We start from the raw sequence: 23,629 nt of genomic DNA, 5'->3' as shown, positions 1-23,629 counted from the left end.
TACAATGGAATACTACTTGGCAATGAGAAAGAATGCAATCCTGCCATTTGCAGCAACGTGGTTGGAACTGGAAAGTACTACACTAAGTGAAATAAATCAGTCAGAGAAAGACAGATATCATATGTTTTCACTCATATGTGGAACTTGAGAAACAGAAGACCATGGGGGAAGGGAAGGGGAAAAAATAGTTACAAACAGAGAGGGAGGGAGGCAAACCATAAGAGACACTTAAATACAGAGAACAAACTGAGGGTAGACAGTGTGGGGAGAGGGGAAAATGCGTGATGGGCATTGAGAAGGACACTTGTTAGGATCAGCACTAGGTTTTGTATGTAAGCGATGAATCACGGGAATCTACTCCCAAAACCAAGAGCACACTGTACACACTGTATGTTTGCCAACTTGACAATAAATTATATTAAAAAAATAAAAAATAAATAAAATCACTAAATTAAAAAAAAAGAAAGAACTGGATAGAAAAAAAGAGATAATTCAATCAATAGTTTCAGTATCTGACAGGAGGTAAATATCTAACAAGTGAAGAATTAACTATATACAGAATACCAAGGCCTCAAAGAGAAGATAATGACCCAATCGCCTAATCTTTCTTATGATGCTACTTTACCCCACACAGATCTGTTGATGTTTTTTTAGGGGCTGGCAGCTGAAGAAGGTGGTTACCTGAGCTGTAACAGAGACTTAGATGCAATGAGGGTAAGGGCTTCAGCACTGGCCTCTAATCAGCTTGAGCCAATTTGTCAGGGAGATGAGTTTTTTCTTAGTTCCCCAACCTCAATATTCTTTGCACTTTGTTAAGTGTATCCCCAGGCCTAAGTGCCCACTGCCTCACATTCTCACTGCCTCATCTTTCCGCTGAATTCTATGTAGCTGACTGATGTCACTGATGTCACTCCCAGGAGAGGTGAGCTTAAGAAGGATTAAAGCTAAAGTTATGGAGATGATATCCTGAAAGTTGCCGTTTTTGGCATCAACCTGTTGGGAGGAGTGTGAGCAGGGGAAGAATCAGGGCCAGTAGGAAAATGTTGCTTTCCCCAGCTTAAAAAAAAAACAACCCAGATTCCCTAAGGTTGGTTTTGAAAGGAGACTTGCCTGGGAGAAGGGTAAACTGGATTGTGTGACTCCAAATTTGTCCTGTCTCACCTTCTCCTTGATGGTCTATTGATGATTATGGTGGCCACAACCATGCAGACCTCAAAGGGGAACCATTTCATCTGTGATTACTGTGGTCAAAATGCCCATCCTTCTTTTCTCTTAGTGCCTGGCAGCATATGAGAAACAAGCTTGGAATATTAATATGTATATTTGAGAGTACTTAAGGCTAGGAAATAACCAAAGTTAAATAAATGTGGTGCATACCTAAATCTAGATAATCTGATTATAAAATCTAGTCTGCTCTCTGGAATGCACAGGCTCACAGCAGTGTAGGTGCCTGGATATTAACAGATCTTTTTCCAGCTCTTTCTCCAAGTTCCTAGTCTCCTTCCACATGGGAAACTCTACCTTTAATACACATCTCTGGGAGCACCAACCTAGATATGTGGACTCTCAAAGTCTAAGCTAAGAGAAGGAGGAGAAGCCCTCTCTACCTACAGTCTGCCCTTCCTGTTCCAGTTTATAGGTAGTAATTAAACATTTGAGTTTAGCCTCTGGTGCCAGATTCCCTGAGTGCAAACTCCCTTTCTACCCCTTAACAGTTGTGATCAGGATTGAGTTAACATTTCTAATTCTCAGATTCTTCATCTGTTAAATGGAATAATAAAATTTTAATTTCAGAGGTTTGTGGTGAGGAGCAAAAGAGATAAACCCTTAGCATTGTGTTTGGCTCAGTGTCAGCAAATATTACATAAATAATAAGCACAAATAAATATTGTATAAATAATAAGTATATAAATATCATGAAGACTAACTCTTCTCTTGGATGATTGATAGAAATTACCTTACCTCTTATTCAAATGGAATTGGCTCAACTCTTTAGACTATCACAATAATGATTATATTTGAGATTGTGACTTCACAGCCCAAAAATTCATGCAAGACAAAATACACTCACAGGTAGTAACCAGAATGTGAAGTAATTTCTTTGCCAAGCCTAAATTATGATGAATAAGAACTTGTTTTCTCATAAATGTAAATATAAATATAAAGATAATCACTAGTACTGTTATCATTTTTAGAGAGAGAAGGGAAAAGGGAAGTATTTACTTAAGAAATTGGCTCATGTGATTATGGGAGCTGATAAGTCCCATGATATGCAATCAGCAAGCTGGAAACCCAGGAGAGCTGAAGGAGTAGTTTTAGTCCAAGAGCAGGAGGCTGATGTCCCAGCTCAGCAGTCAGGTAGGTAGCCATTCTCTCTTAGTCTTTCTGTTCTATTCAAGCCCTCAGTTGATTGGCTGAAGGCTACCACATTATCAAGGGTAGTCTGCTTTACTCAGTCTACTGATTCACATGTTAATCTCATTCAGAAATACCCTCACAGACACACCCAGAGTAATGCCTGACCAAATATTTGGGAATCTTGTGACCCAGTAAAGGTGACACATAATTATCATCACATGGACTAAAAAAAAACATGTCCTTCCTTCTTTTCAAACTTTTACTCAGGGCTAAGGAATAGGATGGAAGTGGGATGGGGAAGTATCAATGAGATCTGGGTTGCTACAAGTCAAATAATTAAGACAGAGGACTTAAAAACCAAAAGGAAGCAAGCATTTTTTTTTTTTTTTTAAATTTCAAAGACTCTAAGGTCACTGTCTTAGTCTGCTCCAGCTGCCATAATAAAATATCACACACTGGGTAGCTTAAACAACAGAAATAAATTTTCTCACAGCTCTGGAGGCTAGATACCCAAGACTAAAGTCCAGCAGGGTCAGTTTCTGGTGGACCTCTCTTCCTGACTTATATACAGCCTCCTTTTTGTGTCCTCACATGGCCTTCCTCAGTGCATGTGCACTCCTGGTGTCTCTTCCTCTTCCTATAGGGATACCAGTCCTATTGGTTTAGGGTCCCACTTTTAATAACTTTATTTAACCTTAATTACCTCCCTCAAGGCCCTATCTCCAAATACAGCCACAGTGAGGATTAGGGCCTCAACACAGGAATTAGGAAGCACAATCTAGCATTTATAGAGTAGTCATGGCTTCCTCCATCCCAAACCCAATAAAGGGAAAGAGGATGGAGTTCAAAGGGCATCATGATAATGAAAAGCAATAAATTGCTATTGTAATCACTAGTATTGTCATTATCTATGTTGAGACATTAAGAACCTATTCATAACATATTTGCTGGTTCACAAAGGGAACTTGAAAAATCAGTTTATTCAGCAATGTTTATTGAGCATCTTTGATACACTCAACTAGCTACTTTTGATGGGGAGGACAACATAACTCCTGCCTTTAAGGTGTTCCTATTTGTAGGAATGTTTAAACACATGCACACTCACACATATCTAGAATCCAACATAGAAAGGGATAAACATAACAGAAGAAGTAATGGAATATGCTATGGGAATTTAGGAGAGAAAGAAATATATAATTAGTAATAGTCATTAGCCTTTACTGAGCATTTACCATGTGCTTGGGAGTTAGCTTAATCATGATTCTCAGTTTTTAGGATCTTATAAGACAGACAACAACAGTTCAGCTCATAATTTAATAGTGGGTAAAATTTAGTACTCTGGTCAAAGCAGCTCATTTCTTGCAGAAAAGCTATGAATTTGCTTGGAGTGACTTGATGATTGGTTGTCAGGTGCCTGAGAAAAGTGGGATGGGAGAGTGGATTTCATATTTCAGCAGGGATTGACCTCTGCTGGGGAAAGTGAATGGAGGTTTAATAATGTGGCCAAAATATGAAGTATAAAGAGAGGGGCTCCTACCAAGGCCAGACCCAGTTGCCCTCTCCCTCTAGAGAGTAGGGGAAATCTACTACCCTTCAACATCACTGTGGCCACCAAAAGGCCACAATGGCAAAGAGGCAGCCAGAACCCTGACATCATTTTGTACATTCTAGGCTTACAAGTAGGAAGAGGGAGTAATGATAAATGGATCAAGAAAGAGATTTTAAAATAATGGTGTGAAAGTCATGCACACAGAGCAGTAGAAACAGAAACAGCTTTAGTATTGAGCACCTGCTGTATACCAGGAGCTTTATGGCTTTATGTATGTTATTTCATTTAATTCTCCAGTGACCACCTGGGCTTTGATGGAGCTAGAAACAGGTTACCAGAGCAGAGGCTCAACAACTTGCTCAGGCACAGGCATAGGCACATGAGAAGCAGAGCTGAGCTTGGAGCTATTCCTCTTTCCAATGAGCCCAGCAGTCTCCTGGGTTTAGGGTAACTGCAGTCAACTAAATCCCAACCAGGTGCCTTTCCTGCCTGGGTCAGTCCTTCCTGGCAGCTGGTGTTTGGCAGCTGGAAGACAATGAAAGTTTGGGGGAATGGCGAACATTTTGTCTAGCAGCACGTTTACATTTCTTTCCTAAGCAGCTGGAATTATAATGGCCAATCTTACAGAGTGTAGGAGTGCCTTTGGTAATAGGACCGCCTCCCGCCTGGAGCCTCTAGGAACCCAACCTCACTATTCCCACAGCGCTGTGCTCTACGCAGCCGAAGCTGGACCCAGAGGCGGGGCGGGGCCACCGCGGGTGCCCAGAGATTTGAGCCGTGGGTGGGCGGAGAGGAGCAATTGTGACCTGTCCCGGTCCCTCCCCTCCCTGGGCACTGTGATGCTGCAGGGCAGCTGCTGGCCCAGCATGTCTGTCCCTGGCCCCCTCCCACCCAGTGTGTCACAACAGCGGAGGCGGCTGTATCTGGAGCAGTTGGGGTGGGCAGGCCCAGCTGGGAGGCGAGCGGGCGAGGAGAGCAGCCGCGATGGTGAGCTTTTCCAGGGCCTGGGGCCGCCGGCCGGGGATCTGGGGCGTAGGGCTGGCACCCAGCCGAGAGCCATATCTACGCGGAGGCTAACGGATCCATCGCTTTGGATCTGCAAACCTTGAAGTCTCCTGGGGTGTCAGCTCAGGGTCGCGGGGGCCGTACCCTCCGGCGGACGGCAGCCCGTGTCAGTACCCTAGATATAGAGACCTGGGACAAGTCGCCCCTCAAAGGGACCTAAGGGACATTTGCGCACACAGGTGAGGAGAGGGAGGACATGGGAAGCCGGCGCAGAAGAGGTGAGATTCTGAGGGATCCCCAGACAGGCAGCTCAGAGACTAGAGTGGGCTAAGTAGGAGACAGTCCAGGGATTCCAGATGGGTGGGCTGCGCACGGGCGGCTAGGGGAGTGGGTGCAGTCAGTCCCTAAACACAATGAAATGTGACAGAGCCCCAGAATATGACAGAGGACTTAAGACGTCACAGTCTCCCTAGGCTTGAGGTTGTTTTCCTTACTGTCTCTGGACATTTGCTTGGGTTTGGGGCACTTAAACTTGAGTGCGCTCAGCTTCCCAGACACCGGGCACCTACGCCAACTCCCGTTTTTCCAGCGGTCAAAGTCAGAAGGACTTTGGCACACAGAAGTCTCCCTCCGGAAGGCCAGGGGACCTCACACTTCTCTTTTTGTTTACTATCGTGGTTAGGGGTTCAGCAGCAGCTCCTTTCTCCCTCCCCCACATCTACCTTTTTTGCAGATGCAGATCTTACTCGTTGGAGAGGGGCTTTCCAGACCTTCTAGAATCCCTCCCATCCGCCCTCCCCTCCTCCCGCCCCGGGCCGCCTGGAGCCCCGGGGGTGGGTAAATTCGTCCCCAATCCATTTCCCAGAACGCCTGAAAACCCAGAACCTCCTTGTTCAGAGCCCTGCCATTTTGGCAGCGGGGAGGTAGGTTGGAAAGGTTGGGTGGGGGAGGGGGACAGAATAAGCATGTCTCATAAGCCAAGGTCAGGTTCTCTGGGCACTCTTGCTCTAGGTGTCAGTGACCGAGAAAACTCCCCTCCTCCCCTGGCTTCTGCTCATTTTGGAAAGTGCCCAGGGCCTTCTGGCTCTGGCTCCAGCTCTGCTGTTCCTAGCTAGAGGTCTGCCAGCAGCCCTCTCTCACCAGCATACTCCCAGACACACCTGGGAGCTTGAAGAACGTGGGGGCCATAGTGGCCAAAGGAATCCACTCCTGTCTGATGCCCCTGCTGTGAGGCCAAAGAAGCCCAGAGGAGAATTTTGACTCCTGGCTCTGTAGCTAGCTATGTGACTTCAGGAAGGTCATTTAACCTCTCTGGGCTGGTTTTCTCATCTACAAAATGAAGAGGGGTTATGGCTCAAATTGCAAGGCTACCCCTAGCTTTACTATTTTAAGCTTTTTGTTGTGGAGAATTTCTTTTTTATTTTATTTTATTTTTTATTTTTTATTTTTTTTTCAATATATGAAGTATATTGTCAAATTGGTTTCCATACAACACCCAGTGCTCATCCCAAAAGGTGCCCTCCTCAATACCCATCACCCGCCCTCCCCTCCCTCCCTCCCACCCCCATCAACCCTCAGTTTGTTCTCAGTTTTTAAGAGTCTCTTATGCTTTGGCTCTCTTCCACTCTAACCTTTTTTTTTTCCTTCCCCTCCCCCATGGGTTTCTGTTAAGTTTCTCAGGATTATTGTGGAGAATTTCAAACATATAAAAAGGAGAGAGAACGGTATAATGAACTCCTGTATATGCCTTATTCAATTTCAACAATTATCTACTTATGACAAGTCTTTGCTTCATATTTGTCCCCCCTTTGCTCACTTCCCATTATTTTGAAGCAAATCCTAGGCAGGATACTCAAGATTTGATATTTAATATTTATGTCTAGTATGTAGTGCTTTATAATTTTCAAAGTGCTTTCTCGTGCATGTTTTAATACTGACCTGAATGCCATAGTGACTCTCAGTGTGGAGCCTAAGGTAGGCTTATAAGGGAGTCAAGGATCGTAAAAATGTGGCCCTGTGAGCAAACTTTGATGTATTTTCAATAGGCAAGTTTCTAAAAATATCCAGGAAATAAAAATTCTAAACAGTAAAACTGTACTTTAAAAGTGGCTGCTTAACTGAAAACCTGTGGTTGAATATTTTGAAAAGAGAGTATCTTTTATTTTGAAACTGACTTTTATATAGCAGGTTCTGTTTAAAATATTTAATCATATGGATAGCATTGTCTTAATGGGAAAACACTTATTGACCATTTCCCACTCATAGAACCTCTTTTTAAAAATCTCTTGACTCATTCCTTAAAGGCTAGAATGACACATCTAATAAACCTAGAACCCAAAGAATCCCACTCTTGCAGGAAGGGCTTCACTTCCTCCAACAGGTTAAGTTTCAGGCACCCATTCCCCAGGCTCCCCTTCCCTTGTGGGGGTTGAGGGGAAGTCTGCCTCTGTGTTAAGAAGAATTAGCTACAACATTTCTGTAGGTTCTGAGTAAGAAATGTATAACTAATCCTATAACTGAGCATTCCCATCTGCTCCTAGTGTCCCTCCAGTGAGCAGTTCTCCTGGGAACTGAGACTATGACATCTTTTGGGAAAAGTGTTATGGAGACTCCTGGTCAAGTGCCCCAAGCCAAGACCATGTCAATGATACCAGAGCACAGAGAAAGTGTATGTGGTTTTTTTGGGAGGTGAGAACATCTGCAGCATAGCCCCCTTCTCTGCATTCCTTCTGAACTGGGGAGCGCCAGTTTGGATGGGAATAGGCATAAAGTGGCAACAAAGAGCCTGTTTCGTGGCAAAAATGGACAGCTAGAGGGGAGGGGAGAATGGGGGTGGGGTGGACACTGCTTCCGTGTCTGCAGTCCTCTGCCAACTGCCCCCTTGCAGGCAGGCATGGCTGAGCTTTGCAGGGTCCGTACTTCTATTCTGACCTCAGAGCACTGTTGGAGTCACTGCTGCACTGCCTTTCCCATCACAAAGTGCAGGTTTCCCCAGAGGTAGTGGGGTACATGCCTCTGAACAGCAGAGGAGCCAGATGAACAGAATTTCCTTTGGCAGTGGATTGGGCAAAGGTGCCAGTTAAATGAGGAGGAGTTTTCATAGGAAGCTTCCAAGCTCAGGTCAGGCCCTGAGCTAAATGGCTAATGCTGTTGCTGAGTGTCTTTTCTGAGAGTGCTCCTGAGTGACCTTGAGAGGAAGATGAAAAGTTAAAAATAAGTTCTGAGGGGGAAATAGCTGGGGAATTCAGGACCAGTGATAGGGGGGTGGGTGGGAATCTTGGGGGCAGAAGTAGACCAACTGCTCCTTTTCCCTTTGGCCACCAAGGGACCAGTTGTGCTATCTGTGGCCTTTGTGGTTGACATTTCCTCTGTCTGTGTCTTGCTATTAGAATTTGTCCCAGATAATGAACTGTGGAAGAGAATGGGAAAATGGAGTGGGCAGTGTGCATCAGATTAAAACTCCTTAACTGTCTCTCACACTTGCTCCCGAAGTCAGCTAAAGCTTAAGGGCCTTCTGACATTAATGGCTCTCTAATGCTGGGAGTCTACTTACCAAACATGCCTGCTACTCTTAAAGTTGGTCTATGTCATCCCTATTGCTGCCCTAACTGCAGTACCTATAATCTGAGCCCCCTCTCTTGAGCCACTTTCACTTACTGATGTTAATTTAGGTCAAGTCTTTGTTCTTACTGTTTCTGGCTTGCTATCTATTCTTTGTTCTGAGGGATTCCAAATGTGCTTTAATTGAAGGGCTTTGAGCAGAGATAACTCAATCTTTTACAAATAATATTTCTTCTTTAATTATTCCTCCATAACACTGTGGATCTACTTTTTGTTTGCTATCTCTGACCTAGATCCTAAAATATAGGTAATTTATTAGCCCAGCCTGACAACTAGACATAATCTGGTGTAATAATATGCTTCCTGAAAGCAACTGTGTGACATTTGACCACATTGGTAGTCAGGGGATGTGGACTGGTCTCAGATTTTCATGTGGCATATACTGCTGGTCTGTGTTATTTCCTCTCCTAGACAATATGTCAGTTTTACTATTTTATGGTACTTCAAAATAACTTTTGAAGCTACAAAACCTCCTTCTACAGAGGATCCTAGAGCTGATCTTAGTCCTTTGGCAGTAAAACAAAAGGGAATGACTAATATTGAAATAGAAATTATATAATATTGATATAAGAAAAGGTTTCTTATAGTGGAATTATAAAAGGGCTGTAAAGTTCTAGAATTTATTTTTTGATGTTCTGCAAAACATAGGCTCCCCTCTCAAAGGAAGATGATAGTAGGTGGCACAGATTTCTCATCCACTCTGCCTTTCATGAGCCGACACTTCAGGCTAACTGAGTGGTTGGCGAGAGAGACCTGTCCTAAAATTTCCTGCCTCTTGTTCACCATGCTCCTAAGCCCAACTAAAATGATCATGTTGGCATGTCTAAATTCATCAAGGTCTCTGCAAATATTCCTCTTCCAGGAAACCAAGCCAGAGTTGTTTTTTTTCTCCTTTGAACTCCCATTGTCTTTTAGGCATTGGCTACTCTCTTGTCAGATTATAAGACACCCCCCCCCGCTCCCAGGATAGAGTTCTTATTCTAATCATTCATATATTTATTGAGCACCCAGTACATTCAAGCACTGTGCTTGATGCTGGGGATGTAGTGAATAAACAAGGGTTCCTTGCCCTCATAGAACTTACTCTCTCTGCTAGGAAAGTCAGAGAACTGAATAAGCAACTATAATGTGGTATGATAAATGCAACAATAGGGAAGAAGAGGATTGCAGGAGCACATAGTAGGGGCTCTTTGCTGCTTTGTGGTTTTCCAGACTTCCTGTAAGAAGTGAAATTTAATGAATAGGATGAGTAGGACTTAGCTCAGTACCTTTTGGTACCTTTTTGTACATAATAACACAATAAATATTTGTTGTAGGAATGGACAGAGTGGGTAACTTTTGTAGTTATCCCAGCGCTAGGTCTGTGTAAGGGTGTGTCTTACTTTTCTTGAGGAAAGGAATTCCTCTGTTAGGTCTCTCTGTCTCCCTCATCTTCACCCCCTGGATTGCTGGGAGAGAGGTCCAGTAGCATACAGGGGACCCCCTTTCCATCACAGCATACCTAGGGCGCAGAAGTGGTCTGAGCTCTATAAGCCCAGATTCAAAATAGAACTGAGAGAGAGAAATAGTGTGTGAGAGAAAGCATGAGCTCTGATTGGCTAGAGAGGGGAATCTGAAATCTGAGTTTGGAGCAAATGTATGACTTAAATATCCTTTGCTGGGTCAGCTTACTCTGTACCTCAACCCATTCCCTCCCCTTGCACACACCAGCCCTGAGAAACAGATCATTGGTTCTGTCAGAGAAGGATGACCCATTTTCAAAAAGGCTACCACCATAAGACATTCTCAGTTTCTCTCTCCCTGGAGCTTTTTTCTGTTTGGAGTTTTGCTATACAAGCTTGGCCTGGCTATACACAATCAGGCTTGCATTGATGTAGATGTTGGCACAACCCAGGGCCCTGGAAGTTCAGAGTGCAAGTGAGGCAGGAGGTTGTGTGGTGTAAAAGAAACAACTCAGCTGAGGTCAGAAGACCTGGATTCCAGTCTGGGCTCTTGCTAAAGAACTGTGAAATCTTGAATCTGTCCTTTTACTTTTCTGAGCCTCTGAGTTTTAATCTGTGAAATGGGAAGGGAATCCTATTTGGTAATCCACAAGGCCAGTCTAATTCTAGTATCCTAAACATTTGGAGTTGGCAAAACGTCCCTGGTTATCCCAGGTAGGTGACCTTTCTTGGACATGATAGGTGGCCTCCTAAGGCCTGGGTCCACTCTGTGTTTATCTATGTAGAACTTCCAGGCAGGAAGATGGGGATGGTGATTGGGTAGAGTGGCTGGAGAAGGATAGCTCAGTGCTCTGATAAATTAGGTTCTTAGTAAATGTTAGTTGAATAAGTGACCAAGTGAACTGGGACAGGAAGGGCCTGATCCCTTCAGGATAAGGTAATTATGGTGAGTGGAGTCCTTACTCCCATTCTTCCTCGTTCCTTTCTTTAATTATTTTCTTCTTAGTATGAAAATTTTCAAACTTTTCAAATGCTATTGAATAGCATTATAATGGAGCTATGCATCTATTAGCTAGCTTTAATAATAATAATAATAATAATAATAATAATAATTTTGTCATATTTACTTTGCCTGCTGTATTTATTGAAGTATTTTAAAGTAAAATACAGACTCATTGACATTTTGCCCCAAATGCTTTAGAAATTTACTTAACTAAAAATAAGTAAATTGTCATATTTAACTGCATTTTCATTATCATGCTTAACAAAATTAATCAATTTCTATATTTATCCCCCAAATAATTTTGATTTGTTCAAAACAGAATTCAGGCAAAGTGCACATACTACATGTGAATGTTATGTTTCTTAAGTTCCTTTGATGTGGAACAAAGATATGATCTCTTCTATCATCCTTATTTTTCATGAACTGAAAAGATTGGATCAGTTGTCCTGTAGAATGTTTCACCTTCTGGATTTATTTTACTATTTTCTCCTGATGCCACTTAACATCACTCTGATCCTTGTGTTTTCTAAAGTGTGGAAACTAAATCTAAAGTGTTTAATAGATTAAGGCTGAGTATTTTTGACAAGAACCCCTCATGGGTGGTGTTGTGTATGTTATGTTGCATCACATCAAGAGGTCTATAATGTCTGGTTTTCTCACTATTGGTAGTGTTAAGATTGATCCCAGTGTTAGGCTGGTAACTGTTGTTAGTTACCTCCCCCCACCCCTGTAACCTGTAAGTAACAGTGATTCTTTGGCGCTATATGAATATCCAATTCTTTTCCAATCAGCCTTTCACTTAATGGTGTTGGCATCCTTGTCCAAATCAATTATGTAATTAGGAACTGTAATGTGGCAACATTTCTTGATATAATATCCTTTTCATTGATTAGTTGGGATTCTTTAGTTCTCCCTCATCAACAGGGCTGTTTGAATTGGCACAAATAAGTTTTATTTCTGTTTTCTTTTTTAAATAACACTAAGGAGTTGTGGACTTAAAAAAATGTTTATCTATTTATTTTGTGTGAGAGAGATAGTGAGCCAGGGAGTGGCAGAGAGAGAGGGAGAGAGAATCTCAAGCAGGGTCTGCACTGCCAGTGGAGACTGACATGGGGCTGGATCTTATGAACCATGAGATCATGACCTGAGCCAAATTCCAAAGTTGGATGCTTAACTGACTAAGCCACCCAGGCACCCCAAGGAGTTGTGGATTTTTACATATATACCCTGTTTCAATCAAGTACCATTATTTTTCTTTTTGATGCTCATATTGTCTCATCTTTGGCAATGGGAGCCTCTTCAAGTTGATTCTGAGATAACTTTTGACATCACTCTAGTCTGTGTTAGCTTCTGTGCTTTCAGGCACCAAACAATTTTCTGGGCTCATCTTGTACATTGCTTGCCCCAGACTTAGAATTCTTTATTTCTCCCAGGAGCTCTGGTTCTGTTAGTGGGGAATGGCATTGGGGGATTTTCATTTTCTCTTGATTAGCATAGCCACTTTTGGGTTTTGGAAGACTGTCAGTTATTTTGGAGTCTATTTTATATTTCTAATTACTCTTGTAAATTATCTTAACAGGGAAAATAGCTCTTCCTAAGGTGTGTGTGTGTGTGTGTGTGTGTGTGTGTGTGTGAGAGAGAGAGAGAGAGAGAGAGAGAGAGAGAGAGAGACAGATTTTGTGAAGACTGGCATATTTATTAGTGTGTGTGATATTAAAGGGGATATCAAAAGAGGCTGATATCATTGATATCAACATATTGGTAGTCTTCTGGTCCCAAAGAGCCTTTACTCTTCCTCATATGATCTTTGATATTTCTGAAATATCCCTGTGTTCTTGCTGGAAAATCTCAGGGTGTTCCAGAAGGGAAGGCTGACTGGAAAGCGGACAGCATCACAGATAGGCCCAGAAGATAGTTGGAGTGTAGTGGTGGTTGGGGCTGGGGGGCAAGGTTCAGAAGGCTGAGTGTCAGAGCCACAGAGAATGCTGTCACCTAGAAGGATGATACACAGGATCAGAGTCCTTTTAGGCCTCTACAATGTCCCCTCAGTTTTAGACACCTCCTTAGGAAGTCATGTCTTCATGGATGTGAAAGATGTGGACTGATTGATACTACACTGATTTGGGGGTGGTTCCTGGGTGTAGGGTGCTTTTTTAAGGTCTGAATTGAGACATAAGGTGAAGGCAGAAAATAAACCTCACAGTAAAGGTGAGTGGAATGGGGACCTAAGGTCTCTAACTTTCTACCTGTGCCTCCTCTGTGTGGAGAATAAAGCTACAAGGTAGTATCATAAAGAAAATGATAATGGCTAAGGCAAAAACAACAATAATCATGGCTAAATTATTATTTTAAGATGAGGGGAAGTTAAGTAACTCAGCCAAATTCACACAGCACAGCAAGTAAATTGTGAAGGCAAAATTCAAACCCTGGGGTATGGACAACTTTGTGAGTGAAGCCTTTCTCTGGCCACCAGACTCATAGAAATATAGCTGGGTTGTATTCCCAGATAGGGCTATGTTCCAGTTTGGCTGCTGTGAACATCTGTGCTCTATGCTCCCTAAGGCAAGGGCATAGAGACAGGTGTAGGGTAGGGACACAGTTCTAAAATTGAATCAGGGAGTAATGGGTCCTAACACCTCTGGATTTTTGAGGTGTTACTTAGGGTAGTTGCCCTGCTCCCATGCCCAGAGAACCTCCAAGTTCCCTTTGACTCCATGTGTTTCAATGCCCAGCCACATTCTCTGGAGGCTCTGCTCCTGGCTTGGTTTATTCAGTGCTAGAAAATGCCAGGTTGGGTCATGGATAAGAATAGAAACCCACAGACCAAGCACATGCTTCCCTGCTAGGCTCTTGTGGGCACTATGGGCACAGAGCCACTTTCTGCTGGCCACTGCTTCCTCACAGTTGGGATATATGGAGGTGATGAAGCCATACCTCCTAGTAAAACCCCATAGTCAATTTCTTTACACAAGCACACACACATATTCATTGTCTCTCTGTTCTCTCTCACACACACACGCACACACACACACACCCTCATCCTCAACTATTAGTACTAGGACAAATCAAGTTGTGGCTTCACGCCAGAGTAACAGGAAGTAAGGACTTTCTAAAGGTCAGCTTTAATATGTGGCCTGACATAGATAAGGGAGCAGGTTATGGTGGCTACAAAGAAAATCTCCAACTTCTCAGTTCAGGAGGAGCCCAATTTAAACACTCCCAATTTTTCCTTGCTGGTGTAACAATCCTTTCTTCATCCTACATTTATAACCAGAACACTAAAGACATGATACCTACTTAGAAAGTATATTCCTTCCATGAGTGTTATCTGCTCTATGATATTCTGAGACTCTGTGTGTGTGTGTGTGTGTGTGAGAGCAAGAGAGGAAGGGAGGGAGATGGGGAGAGTATAGAGAGAGAGGATGCTGTCCAGGATGATTAGGGCCTAGGCATGAATATGAATGCTGCCACTGTGTATGGTAGTGAATATACAGAGTTTCTGCTCTTATCATTGGTTCATCCTTTGACCTCCTTCATCAGTCTAGGAATTTCATGGTTTGGAATGAGCCTCTTGTTTTATCAGTGCAGCTGCCCTTTTTCCTTTTCTTGGCACAAAGGAAAATCCTAAAAACAAACTTTAGAGCAAATCACAAAACTGTGATTCTTCCTCAGAGCCAAGTCTCAGTCCAGATGCAGTGGTGCTCAGACACTTGACACTTCAGACTCCCATCTGGTTCTAGATGACATGGTTGGAGGGATGGAGATCTTGAGGATTGAATGCCAGGGAGAGACAAGTCCTCAGATGTGCAGGATGTAGCACAAGGGCATGACCAAGGCCTGGGACTCTCTGACCTTGATTCTTCACTCTCTCTACAGCGGGAGTGCATATCAGTCCACGTGGGTCAAGCAGGAGTTCAGATTGGCAATGCCTGCTGGGAGCTCTTCTGCCTGGAACACGGCATCCAGGCAGATGGCACCTTTGGTGTCCAGGCCAGCAAGGTCAATGATGATGACTCATTCACCACCTTTTTCAGTGAGACTGGCAATGGGAAACATGTGCCTCGGGCTGTTATGGTAGATTTGGAGCCTACTGTTGTCGGTGAGTACGGGCTAGGATCCTTTCCACAGAAAACAACATGAAGCTGCAGAGGCTTTGGTTCATGGTAGCTAAGGAAGCAGAATCTCTAATTGCAAGATGGGAGTGGCTCAACCAGAACCTTTCCACTGCACATGACTTCTGTTACCTCCTTGAAATCTCCACAGTCTTGTAGAGTCTCACAATAGTAATCACAGATCCCTGCTCCCCCATTACAGCTCTAACCTATGCAGAACAAAATACCCTGTACTTAACCCCCTTAAATCTGCTGAGAAAGATCCAAATTGTCAAGATTCTTTACTATAAACCAAGAGCAAAAAATAAAAAATAATTTTAGAAATTATAAGAAGTCTCCAAATAGTCCAGTTCCCAAAGTATAGGTTTCTGATTCTATAATAATTACAGTCTTTTCTCATGGGTGTGGTGTAACCTTGTAGTATCATGCACACAAAATAGAATAACAGATGACATATTTTCTTATAGCCAGAGGTTGCTGTAGTTCTAGACTGAACCTCTTCTGGATCATAGAAAACAAGAATTCTGACTTGTGTTGGAGCAGGATTTTTGGTGCTTCACCTTTCCTGTAAATCCCCCTCTGCCCCCACCATCACTTCCCCCTGGGTCTGACTCCTGAGTCAATCTTCAGCTCAACATCAGGATTTCCTCAGCTTCAAGGCTGACTCACCAAGCAAGGATGGTTAAGTTTCACAGAGATATCTGGGCAAATGTCTGTAATGCCTGAACACTAATTTCTAGGGGCAACAGACTACAGGTACACAATCCTGTACTTTGTACTTTGTACTTTATACAAATACAAAATGTGCAGATTACCCTCCCAGGCTACTGTGCAAATGGGTATTTCCTTTGGGGGTGTGTGTAGAGGAACTATGAATAAAAGAGGGCATGCAGTTGGGGCTTGATACATCTTGGTCAGCCATATGTCCACTTTGTGTAGATCCTTGGAGGTGAGCAGAATAGCCACCCTCTTTAGGACTCCTACTCTTCTAGAACCTAGAGCATAGCTCTGTCTCATTGCCATTCTAAAATATCTCTAATGCCTGACATATATTAGGTTATGGTGAGACTATTGTTGAAAGAGCAGATCACCTTGAATCTTTCTTTGTATCCCTAGAACATTTTTTGAGAGAGAGAGAGAGAGAGAGAGATAATCCTAAGCAGGCTCCACACTTAGCACAGAGTCCCAACATGGGGCTCAATCCCACGACCCTGGGGACATGACCTGAGCCAAAATTAAGAGTTGGATGCTCAACTGACTGAGCCACCCAAGCACCCCTCCCTAGGACATTTTAATGCAAGTGAAATTGAGTTCAGGTTTTGGGTAACTTTGTAGCATGAAAGAAAAAACAAAAGGGACTGAGGGGTGAAAGTGGAAAGAAGGAGGGGCAATCAACTTTGGTGTTTTGTGAACGTTGTGAATCTAAGGCTTTGAAAAGTTCCAACCAGCAGAGCAGTTGTCTTCTCTTTGCCTCCTTGAGTCACAGACTTCTGATTCTATTAGTGCCTATGTTACTCTTGCATTCTTTTAAGCTTTTGCAGATTTATTATGGGGTTGTCTGGTTTTACCACAGTAGAGTTTTATAGGTAGAGGAAATGGAGACCCAGAAAAGTGTTTTATGTTATTTAATGGGGAGGGATGCATCTCCTCTAGAAACAAGGTTGGAAGAGTTGATAGTTTCCATCTCTTGGTAGATGAGGTTCGGGCAGGAACCTACCGCCAGCTCTTCCATCCAGAGCAGCTGATCACAGGAAAGGAGGATGCAGCTAACAATTATGCCCGGGGCCACTACACAGTGGGCAAGGAGAGCATTGACCTGGTGCTGGATCGCATACGGAAGCTGGTAAGTATTAACAAAGGTGAGGAACTGGTAAATCAAGCTAAGATGGATAGGCCTAAGCCTGAACAGGATTAGTGGAGGCCTATGACCTCTGGCTACAGGACAGAACTCCTATGATTTGGGAATTTCTGCTTGTGCTCTGTAGGAAACATTCACAGGATGATGCCTCTTCCTCCACCTGGACATCATGGACTACCCTATAGGCTGACGCTCTACTAATTCTTATTGATGCTCTATGATAGTGTTTGGGGGAAATTCTAAGTATAAGGAAGGCTTGATGTTTGCTTGTTGGAAGCCTAAGTTAACAAAGAATTTAGCTGGGAAGAGAAGAGGAAGAGATCATTGATGCATATGAGCACTTACAAATGCCATTACAAATGTCAATTGAATATATTCCTTCACTTAATTCCCTTAATGATACAAAGGAAGTCACTTCCCTGTACTTTACAGATGAAGAAATTGAGGGCATGTAGTTTAATAATTTAGCCTGGGTCACACAACTAGGATTTGAATCAGGTTGGTTTGACTAGAAAGTTCTGAGTTGTGGGGTGGGTCACTTTGTCTGTTTGAGCTTTCATTTCCTTATCTTTACAATGGAAATGTTTGGACTTGATTAGTGGTTCTGGAGAGCTAAAGATACCAAATTTTTGTTTATGTTAACTTTTTCTATTTAGTGGAGGGCTCATAGGGGTTGTCTGTCTCAAAGCTGTCTATGGGCCCCCAAAGTTCAGAACTAGTATCATAGATCATACCCAATGGGAAAATTCTAAGACTGTATGAATTCCTTTAGTTCCTTTTTTTTCATGATTGAAATTAGTTTTATTTATTTCTTTTCTTTTTTCTTTTTTAATATAATTTATTGTCAAGTTGGCTAACATACAGTGTATAGAGTGTGCTCTTGGTTTTGGGGGTAAAATCAGTGATTCATCACTTACATACAACACCCAGTGCTCATCCCAATAAGTGCCCTCCTCAATGCCCAACACCCATTTTCCCCTCTCCCCATCCCCCCATCAACCCTCCAGTAAGCAACAGTTTGTTCTCTGTATTTAAGTGTCTCTTATGGTTTGCCTCCCTCCCTCTCTGTTTGTAACTATTTTTCCCCCTTTCTTTCCCCCATGGTCTTCTGTTAAATTTCTCAAGTTCCACATATGAGTGAAAACATATGATATCTGTCTTTCTCTGACTGATTTATTTCACTTAGCATAGTACTTTCCAGATTCATCCACGTTGCTGCAAATGGCAGGATTTCATTCTTTCTCATTGCCAAATAGCATTCCATTGTATATGTAAACCACTTCTTCTTTATCCATTCATCAGTTGATGGACATTTAGACTTTTTCCATAATTTGGCTATTGTTGAACGCTGTATTATAAACATTGGGGTACATGTGCCCCTATGTATCAGCATTCCTGTATCCTTTGGATAAATTCCCAGTAGTGCTATTGCTGGGTTGTAGGGTAGTTCTATTTTTAATTTTTTGAGGAGCCTCCACACTGTTTTCCAGAGCGGCTGCACCAGTTTGCATTCCCACCAACAGTGCAAGAGGTTTTCCATTTCTCCACATCCTCGCCAGCATCTGCTGTTTCCTGAGTTGTTAATTTTAGCCACTCTGACCAGTGTGAGGTGGTATCTCATTGTGGTTTTGATTTGTATTTCCCTGATGATGTGTGATGTTGAACATCTTTTCATGTGTCGGTTGGCCATCTGGATGTCTTCTTTGGAAAAGTGTCTTGAATTCACTTAGTTCTGGTAAGAGCTAACATTGAGTGCTTACTATGTGTCAAGTCCTTGCTCAACATATTATGCTATCTCATTTCATAATCACAATATCCTTGTGAGATGAATATTTTTTATTGCCCTACTTTAGTCAGGAAGAAACAGAAGTCTGGAGGTGTTCAATAACTTGCTCACGTTTTTACAACTGGGAAATGGTAAAATTGATATTAAAACTCAGGTTCTCTGATTCCATTTATATTTCTGAAATTGGTACCCAGAGCCACCTTTCAAGACTGGGCTGAAATATATAATCGGCAGTTCCCACAAAACCAATGACAAGGGCAGGGAAAATGGAGAAGGAGTTGGGGCTTTCAAAGAGTAAGGTTATTAACCACTGTCATTCTGAAACTCTTATTCCTGGTTCAACCAAGCCACTGGGCTAGAAACTTCCACATACCTCGTAGCATGTACATGTGCAGTTTGCCACCCTATATATTTCAGCTAGTCCTCCCAAGATCAATCCATCTCCTTTTATCTTACTTCTTCAAGGCTGTTTCAATTTTACCTACATAAAAAATGTTGAGGAGTGGAGTGGGGCAGCCAGAAAGGATTGCCTGCCTTTGTTCACATGAGGGTATTCTTATAAACATGTTCTCTGGTTTCTTCCCCTTCTCTACTCTCTCCAGACAGATGCCTGCTCTGGCTTGCAAGGCTTCCTGATCTTCCACAGTTTTGGTGGGGGCACTGGCTCTGGCTTCACTTCTTTGCTGATGGAACGCCTCTCCCTGGATTATGGCAAGAAATCCAAGCTAGAGTTTGCTATCTACCCAGCCCCTCAGGTCTCCACTGCAGTTGTGGAGCCCTACAACTCCATTCTGACAACCCATACCACACTGGAACATTCAGATTGTGCTTTCATGGTGGATAATGAAGCCATCTATGACATCTGCCGCAGAAACCTAGACATTGAACGCCCTACCTATACCAACCTCAACCGCCTCATCAGCCAGATTGTGTCCTCCATCACTGCCTCTCTCCGCTTTGATGGGGCCCTCAATGTGGACCTCACTGAGTTCCAGACCAACCTAGTGCCCTACCCCCGTATCCACTTCCCACTGGTCACTTATGCACCCATCATATCTGCCGAGAAAGCCTATCATGAACAACTCTCTGTGGCTGAGATAACGAGCTCCTGCTTTGAACCCAACAGCCAGATGGTAAAGTGTGACCCAAGACATGGCAAGTACATGGCCTGCTGCATGCTCTATCGGGGGGACGTCGTGCCTAAGGATGTGAATGTCGCTATTGCTGCCATCAAGACCAAGAGGACTATCCAGTTTGTAGACTGGTGTCCCACAGGCTTCAAGGTGAGAGCTGATGACTTAGGGAGGAGGTAGGCAATTAGAGAAGCAGAAGATTACCAAGGATGGGAAAGGAGGATGTATAAATTCCAGGGTCTTAGGCATACAATTCCATGGGATCTTCAGATTTCATGGGATGATATGGGGAGAGGGGCTTAAGACAAAGATAGCATTAATTTCATTCATTCATTCATTCATTCATTCATTCATTCATTCATCATTCATTCATACATTTTAGGTAAGGAGAGACTTTATTTGAAAGAATTATGAAAAGAGAGAGGAAAAAAAAAGAAAAGAGAGCGGAGGACAATTGCAGTATTCAGAGGGGTACTACTACAGTAGGGAGAAGTCTCCTACTGCTCTTACCCTAACATCTGTAAGCATCTCAAAGGTCAGGAAGAAAAGAGCTTTTCTATAATAGGGAGGAGTGTACAGGGTAGAAAGAACACATGTGGGCAAGTGCGATGAACAGGATGAATGGGTGGAGGTAGATGAAATCTGATAATAGATCAGAGAATGGAATTAACCAAATTATTCAAATTATCAGAGAGATATAATCCCATCCTTTAATAAAAGATGTGTTTCTCTCCCAATTTATCTTGAAAAAGTAAGTGTTCACCCTGTAAGTCTTAACTCAGTGAGGAAGAAATTTTATGGTTATTATAGGATTGTGAATCACTTATTTTGTGAAGCCCTGAAATTTCCCATTAACTAGAAGTAAGCAGAAGCTGAGGAAGCCTGTTGTAGATCAGGTGTCCACAGTATGGAAAATGCCAGACTCTGAGGGTTAGTAAGGAGATACAACAGCCAGGGAAGACCCATGGATCTCAGGACTAGTGAATGTTGAATGTTAGAAGGCACTTCTTTGAGTTGCACTGGCAAGACATGCAGCTGGTTTTGTGCATGTGAACTGCTTGACCACTTTGTCCTGTGTTCCTATGGTCTTTAATCAGATTCTGCTATCAAAATAATTATCATCATTTACATTAATATTAATTAGTAACCTCCCAGTCATGCCTTTAATAATTCAGAGGTTTACTCAGCACCAGGGGTTGATGTACCAGTTGGTAGAGATACAGAGATGAGCATTCTGTAACACAGATTAGCCTACCTAATCTCCTTTGGTAGCATTCTTCCTCACTGCTATACTCCTAGCTACATACACAATCTTTCCTCTAGACTACACCCATTTTTAAAAATAATGTTGCTTACATTAAAAAAAAATGTTTATGTATTTTGAGAGAGAAAGAGTGTGCATTCATGTGAGTGTCAGGAAGGCGCAGAGAAAGAAGGAAAGAGAATACCAAACAGGCTCTGTGCTGTCAGTGCAGCTTGATCTCGGATCATGACCTGAGCCAAAATCAAGAGTCAGGTACTTAACTGACTGAGCCACCCATGCACCCCAAGACTACACCTATTTTTATGGGTCATTTCTGGTCATTCTGTGAAAACAATCAAGATCTTCCAAAATATGGAGTTCTTTTTAAAAAATTTAAATGTAAACAAACAATAAAACAAGCTAGTAGGAAAATGAATAGGAAAAAAGAAAAAAATGAGACGTGAGGGTGGTGGGGAAGTTAACATAAAGGAGATGCCCCTCTTTCTATCTTTTATTTTAAGCTGAAGTTTGAGGATTATGTCCAGAAAGATAGGTAGTGCAGCATCTTTAGCTGCTTTTCAGAAAAGCATATGATTGTTGAATTTCATCCTCTTGCATTCTTCCCAAGGGTGTTTGTCCCTACTTGAATCAGTTGAAGGAATAATTACTGTTTGAGAGAGGAGAGTTGGCTTCAGACACAAAGTTTTTTTCTAGTCAGGGTCAGATTGAGCAAAATATGTGATGCAGTGAAGTTTATATTCATTGCCCTTCCCTTTCTCATTTTTGGTCCTTTGCCCTATCTTAGCATCACCTCCACCACCAAGATGCTACTTTTGTCTAAGAGGAATAATAGATAATTCTAAATTCATTTAATTGGCTACCCACCTTGGCTATATAGACTGCTGCAATTCCCACCTACATCTCTCAAGAAGACATATATTTTAAAGCTATGAATTTAAGAGGCTGACACTTAAGGCATGATGACCTGGGTAGGAGAGCTATTTTTTGGGTGTACTATGTTCTCAGTGTCCTATGGATATTATCACAGTTTGTTCCCTCAGACTTCTTCCAGTTGCTTACAGTTCCTGAGATTGACTTTGGTTTGGGGTATGTGTGTGGGGAGAAGGGAGATTTCTCAGATAGTACCCCTAATATTAGATTGGGCTAGGGTTAGCTTGGAGAACTTTGCCATGCTACCAGATCTTGGGAAGTAGGCTTGTCCAGGCAAGGGTTTTAATGAACTTTCTTTGATTGAAGGCCTTACTTTTCTTCTAACAAGCCTACTCCCCTGAGACATGGGGACTGGCTAACATTAATCCCCAAGACCTTTTGAATTTTTAAATTTATTGCTCTGGAATATCTCTATGATCTTTTAATTTTTATTTATTTATTTTTTATTTTAGAGAGAGAGAAAGACAGTGTGAACAGGGGAGAGGGTCAAAGGGAGAGAGGGAGAGAGTGAGAGAATTTCAAGCAGGTTCAGCGTGGAGCCCGTTGTGGGTCTCAATCCCACAACTGGGATCATGACCCAAGCCAAATCAAGAGTCGGACATGAGCCACCCAGGCATCTCACTTCCAAGATCTTTTAAACAGCACTTTACCCTTGGCAGAGAAATTTCCCTAAATTTATTGAAAACTTTAGATGCCCACGTGGAAAAGAATAAACTTCAAGCCTAGAAATTAATTTGCCTCTAAAAGGGGATCTATTTTCCTTTTCAAGATAACCATGTATTGTACACCCCGTTAATATTGATCTCATTCGTTACCCTCATTTGTCTCCTTGAATCTCCCCACTACATTTCTACCTAATACCATCCCTATTCTCCTCTTCTTTCATAGTCTTTATTTTTTTCTAAGTTTTTATTTAAATTCCAGCTAGTCTTTTGCAGTTTTAGATTTCATAGCCCTTCCTCTTGAATTTGCCTGTACTCAATTCCACTCACTTTTGATTTATCTTCAACACTCACCTCTCTCTGTTTCTTCAACCCTTTGATTCTCTCTTTTCATATCCAGGCCTGCTCCCATCCCCACACCCATGACTGTGTCTTGCTACCACATCATGTTACTAAGATAACCCCATTTTGAGTTGTCCTTTGGCTGCTCTGCATTTTCTTTTGTTGTCCCTCCTCTTTCTCTGTTCCTCAGGTGGGCATCAACTATCAGCCACCCACTGTGGTACCAGGAGGGGACCTGGCCAAAGTCCAGCGGGCTGTTTGCATGCTGAGCAACACCACAGCAATTGCGGAGGCCTGGGCCCGCCTGGACCACAAGTTTGACCTCATGTACGCCAAGCGAGCCTTTGTGCATTGGTATGTTGGAGAGGGAATGGAAGAAGGAGAATTTTCTGAGGCCAGGGAGGACCTGGCTGCTCTGGAGAAGGATTATGAAGAAGTGGGGACTGATTCATTTGAAGAAGAAAATGAAGGGGAGGAGTTTTAAATATACACATTCCCCTTGGTTGTGTCTCTTTATTTATGCTGATACACTCAAAGCACATTTAACTATTCTAAGAGTAACAG

General features: G+C 42.6%; 1 protein-coding gene across 1 annotated transcript; it reads left to right on the top strand.

The window, feature by feature from the left end:
• The first annotated feature begins 4,786 nt into the window (after positions 1 to 4,786).
• Positions 4,787 to 23,567, top strand: TUBA8 (tubulin alpha 8). The gene is made up of 5 exons (XM_007092789.3): positions 4,787 to 4,894; positions 14,855 to 15,077; positions 16,785 to 16,933; positions 19,337 to 20,017; positions 23,256 to 23,567. Exons 1-5 carry the CDS (start codon positions 4,892 to 4,894, stop codon positions 23,547 to 23,549), a joined length of 1,350 nt encoding a protein of 449 aa, XP_007092851.1. The 5' UTR covers positions 4,787 to 4,891; the 3' UTR covers positions 23,550 to 23,567.
• Positions 23,568 to 23,629: the final 62 nt, after the last annotated feature.

Source organism: Panthera tigris, chromosome B4, assembly GCF_018350195.1.
Source record: "Panthera tigris isolate Pti1 chromosome B4, P.tigris_Pti1_mat1.1, whole genome shotgun sequence".
NCBI lineage: Eukaryota > Metazoa > Chordata > Mammalia > Carnivora > Felidae > Panthera > Panthera tigris.
This window is presented reverse-complemented; position numbering and strand designations above follow the sequence as displayed.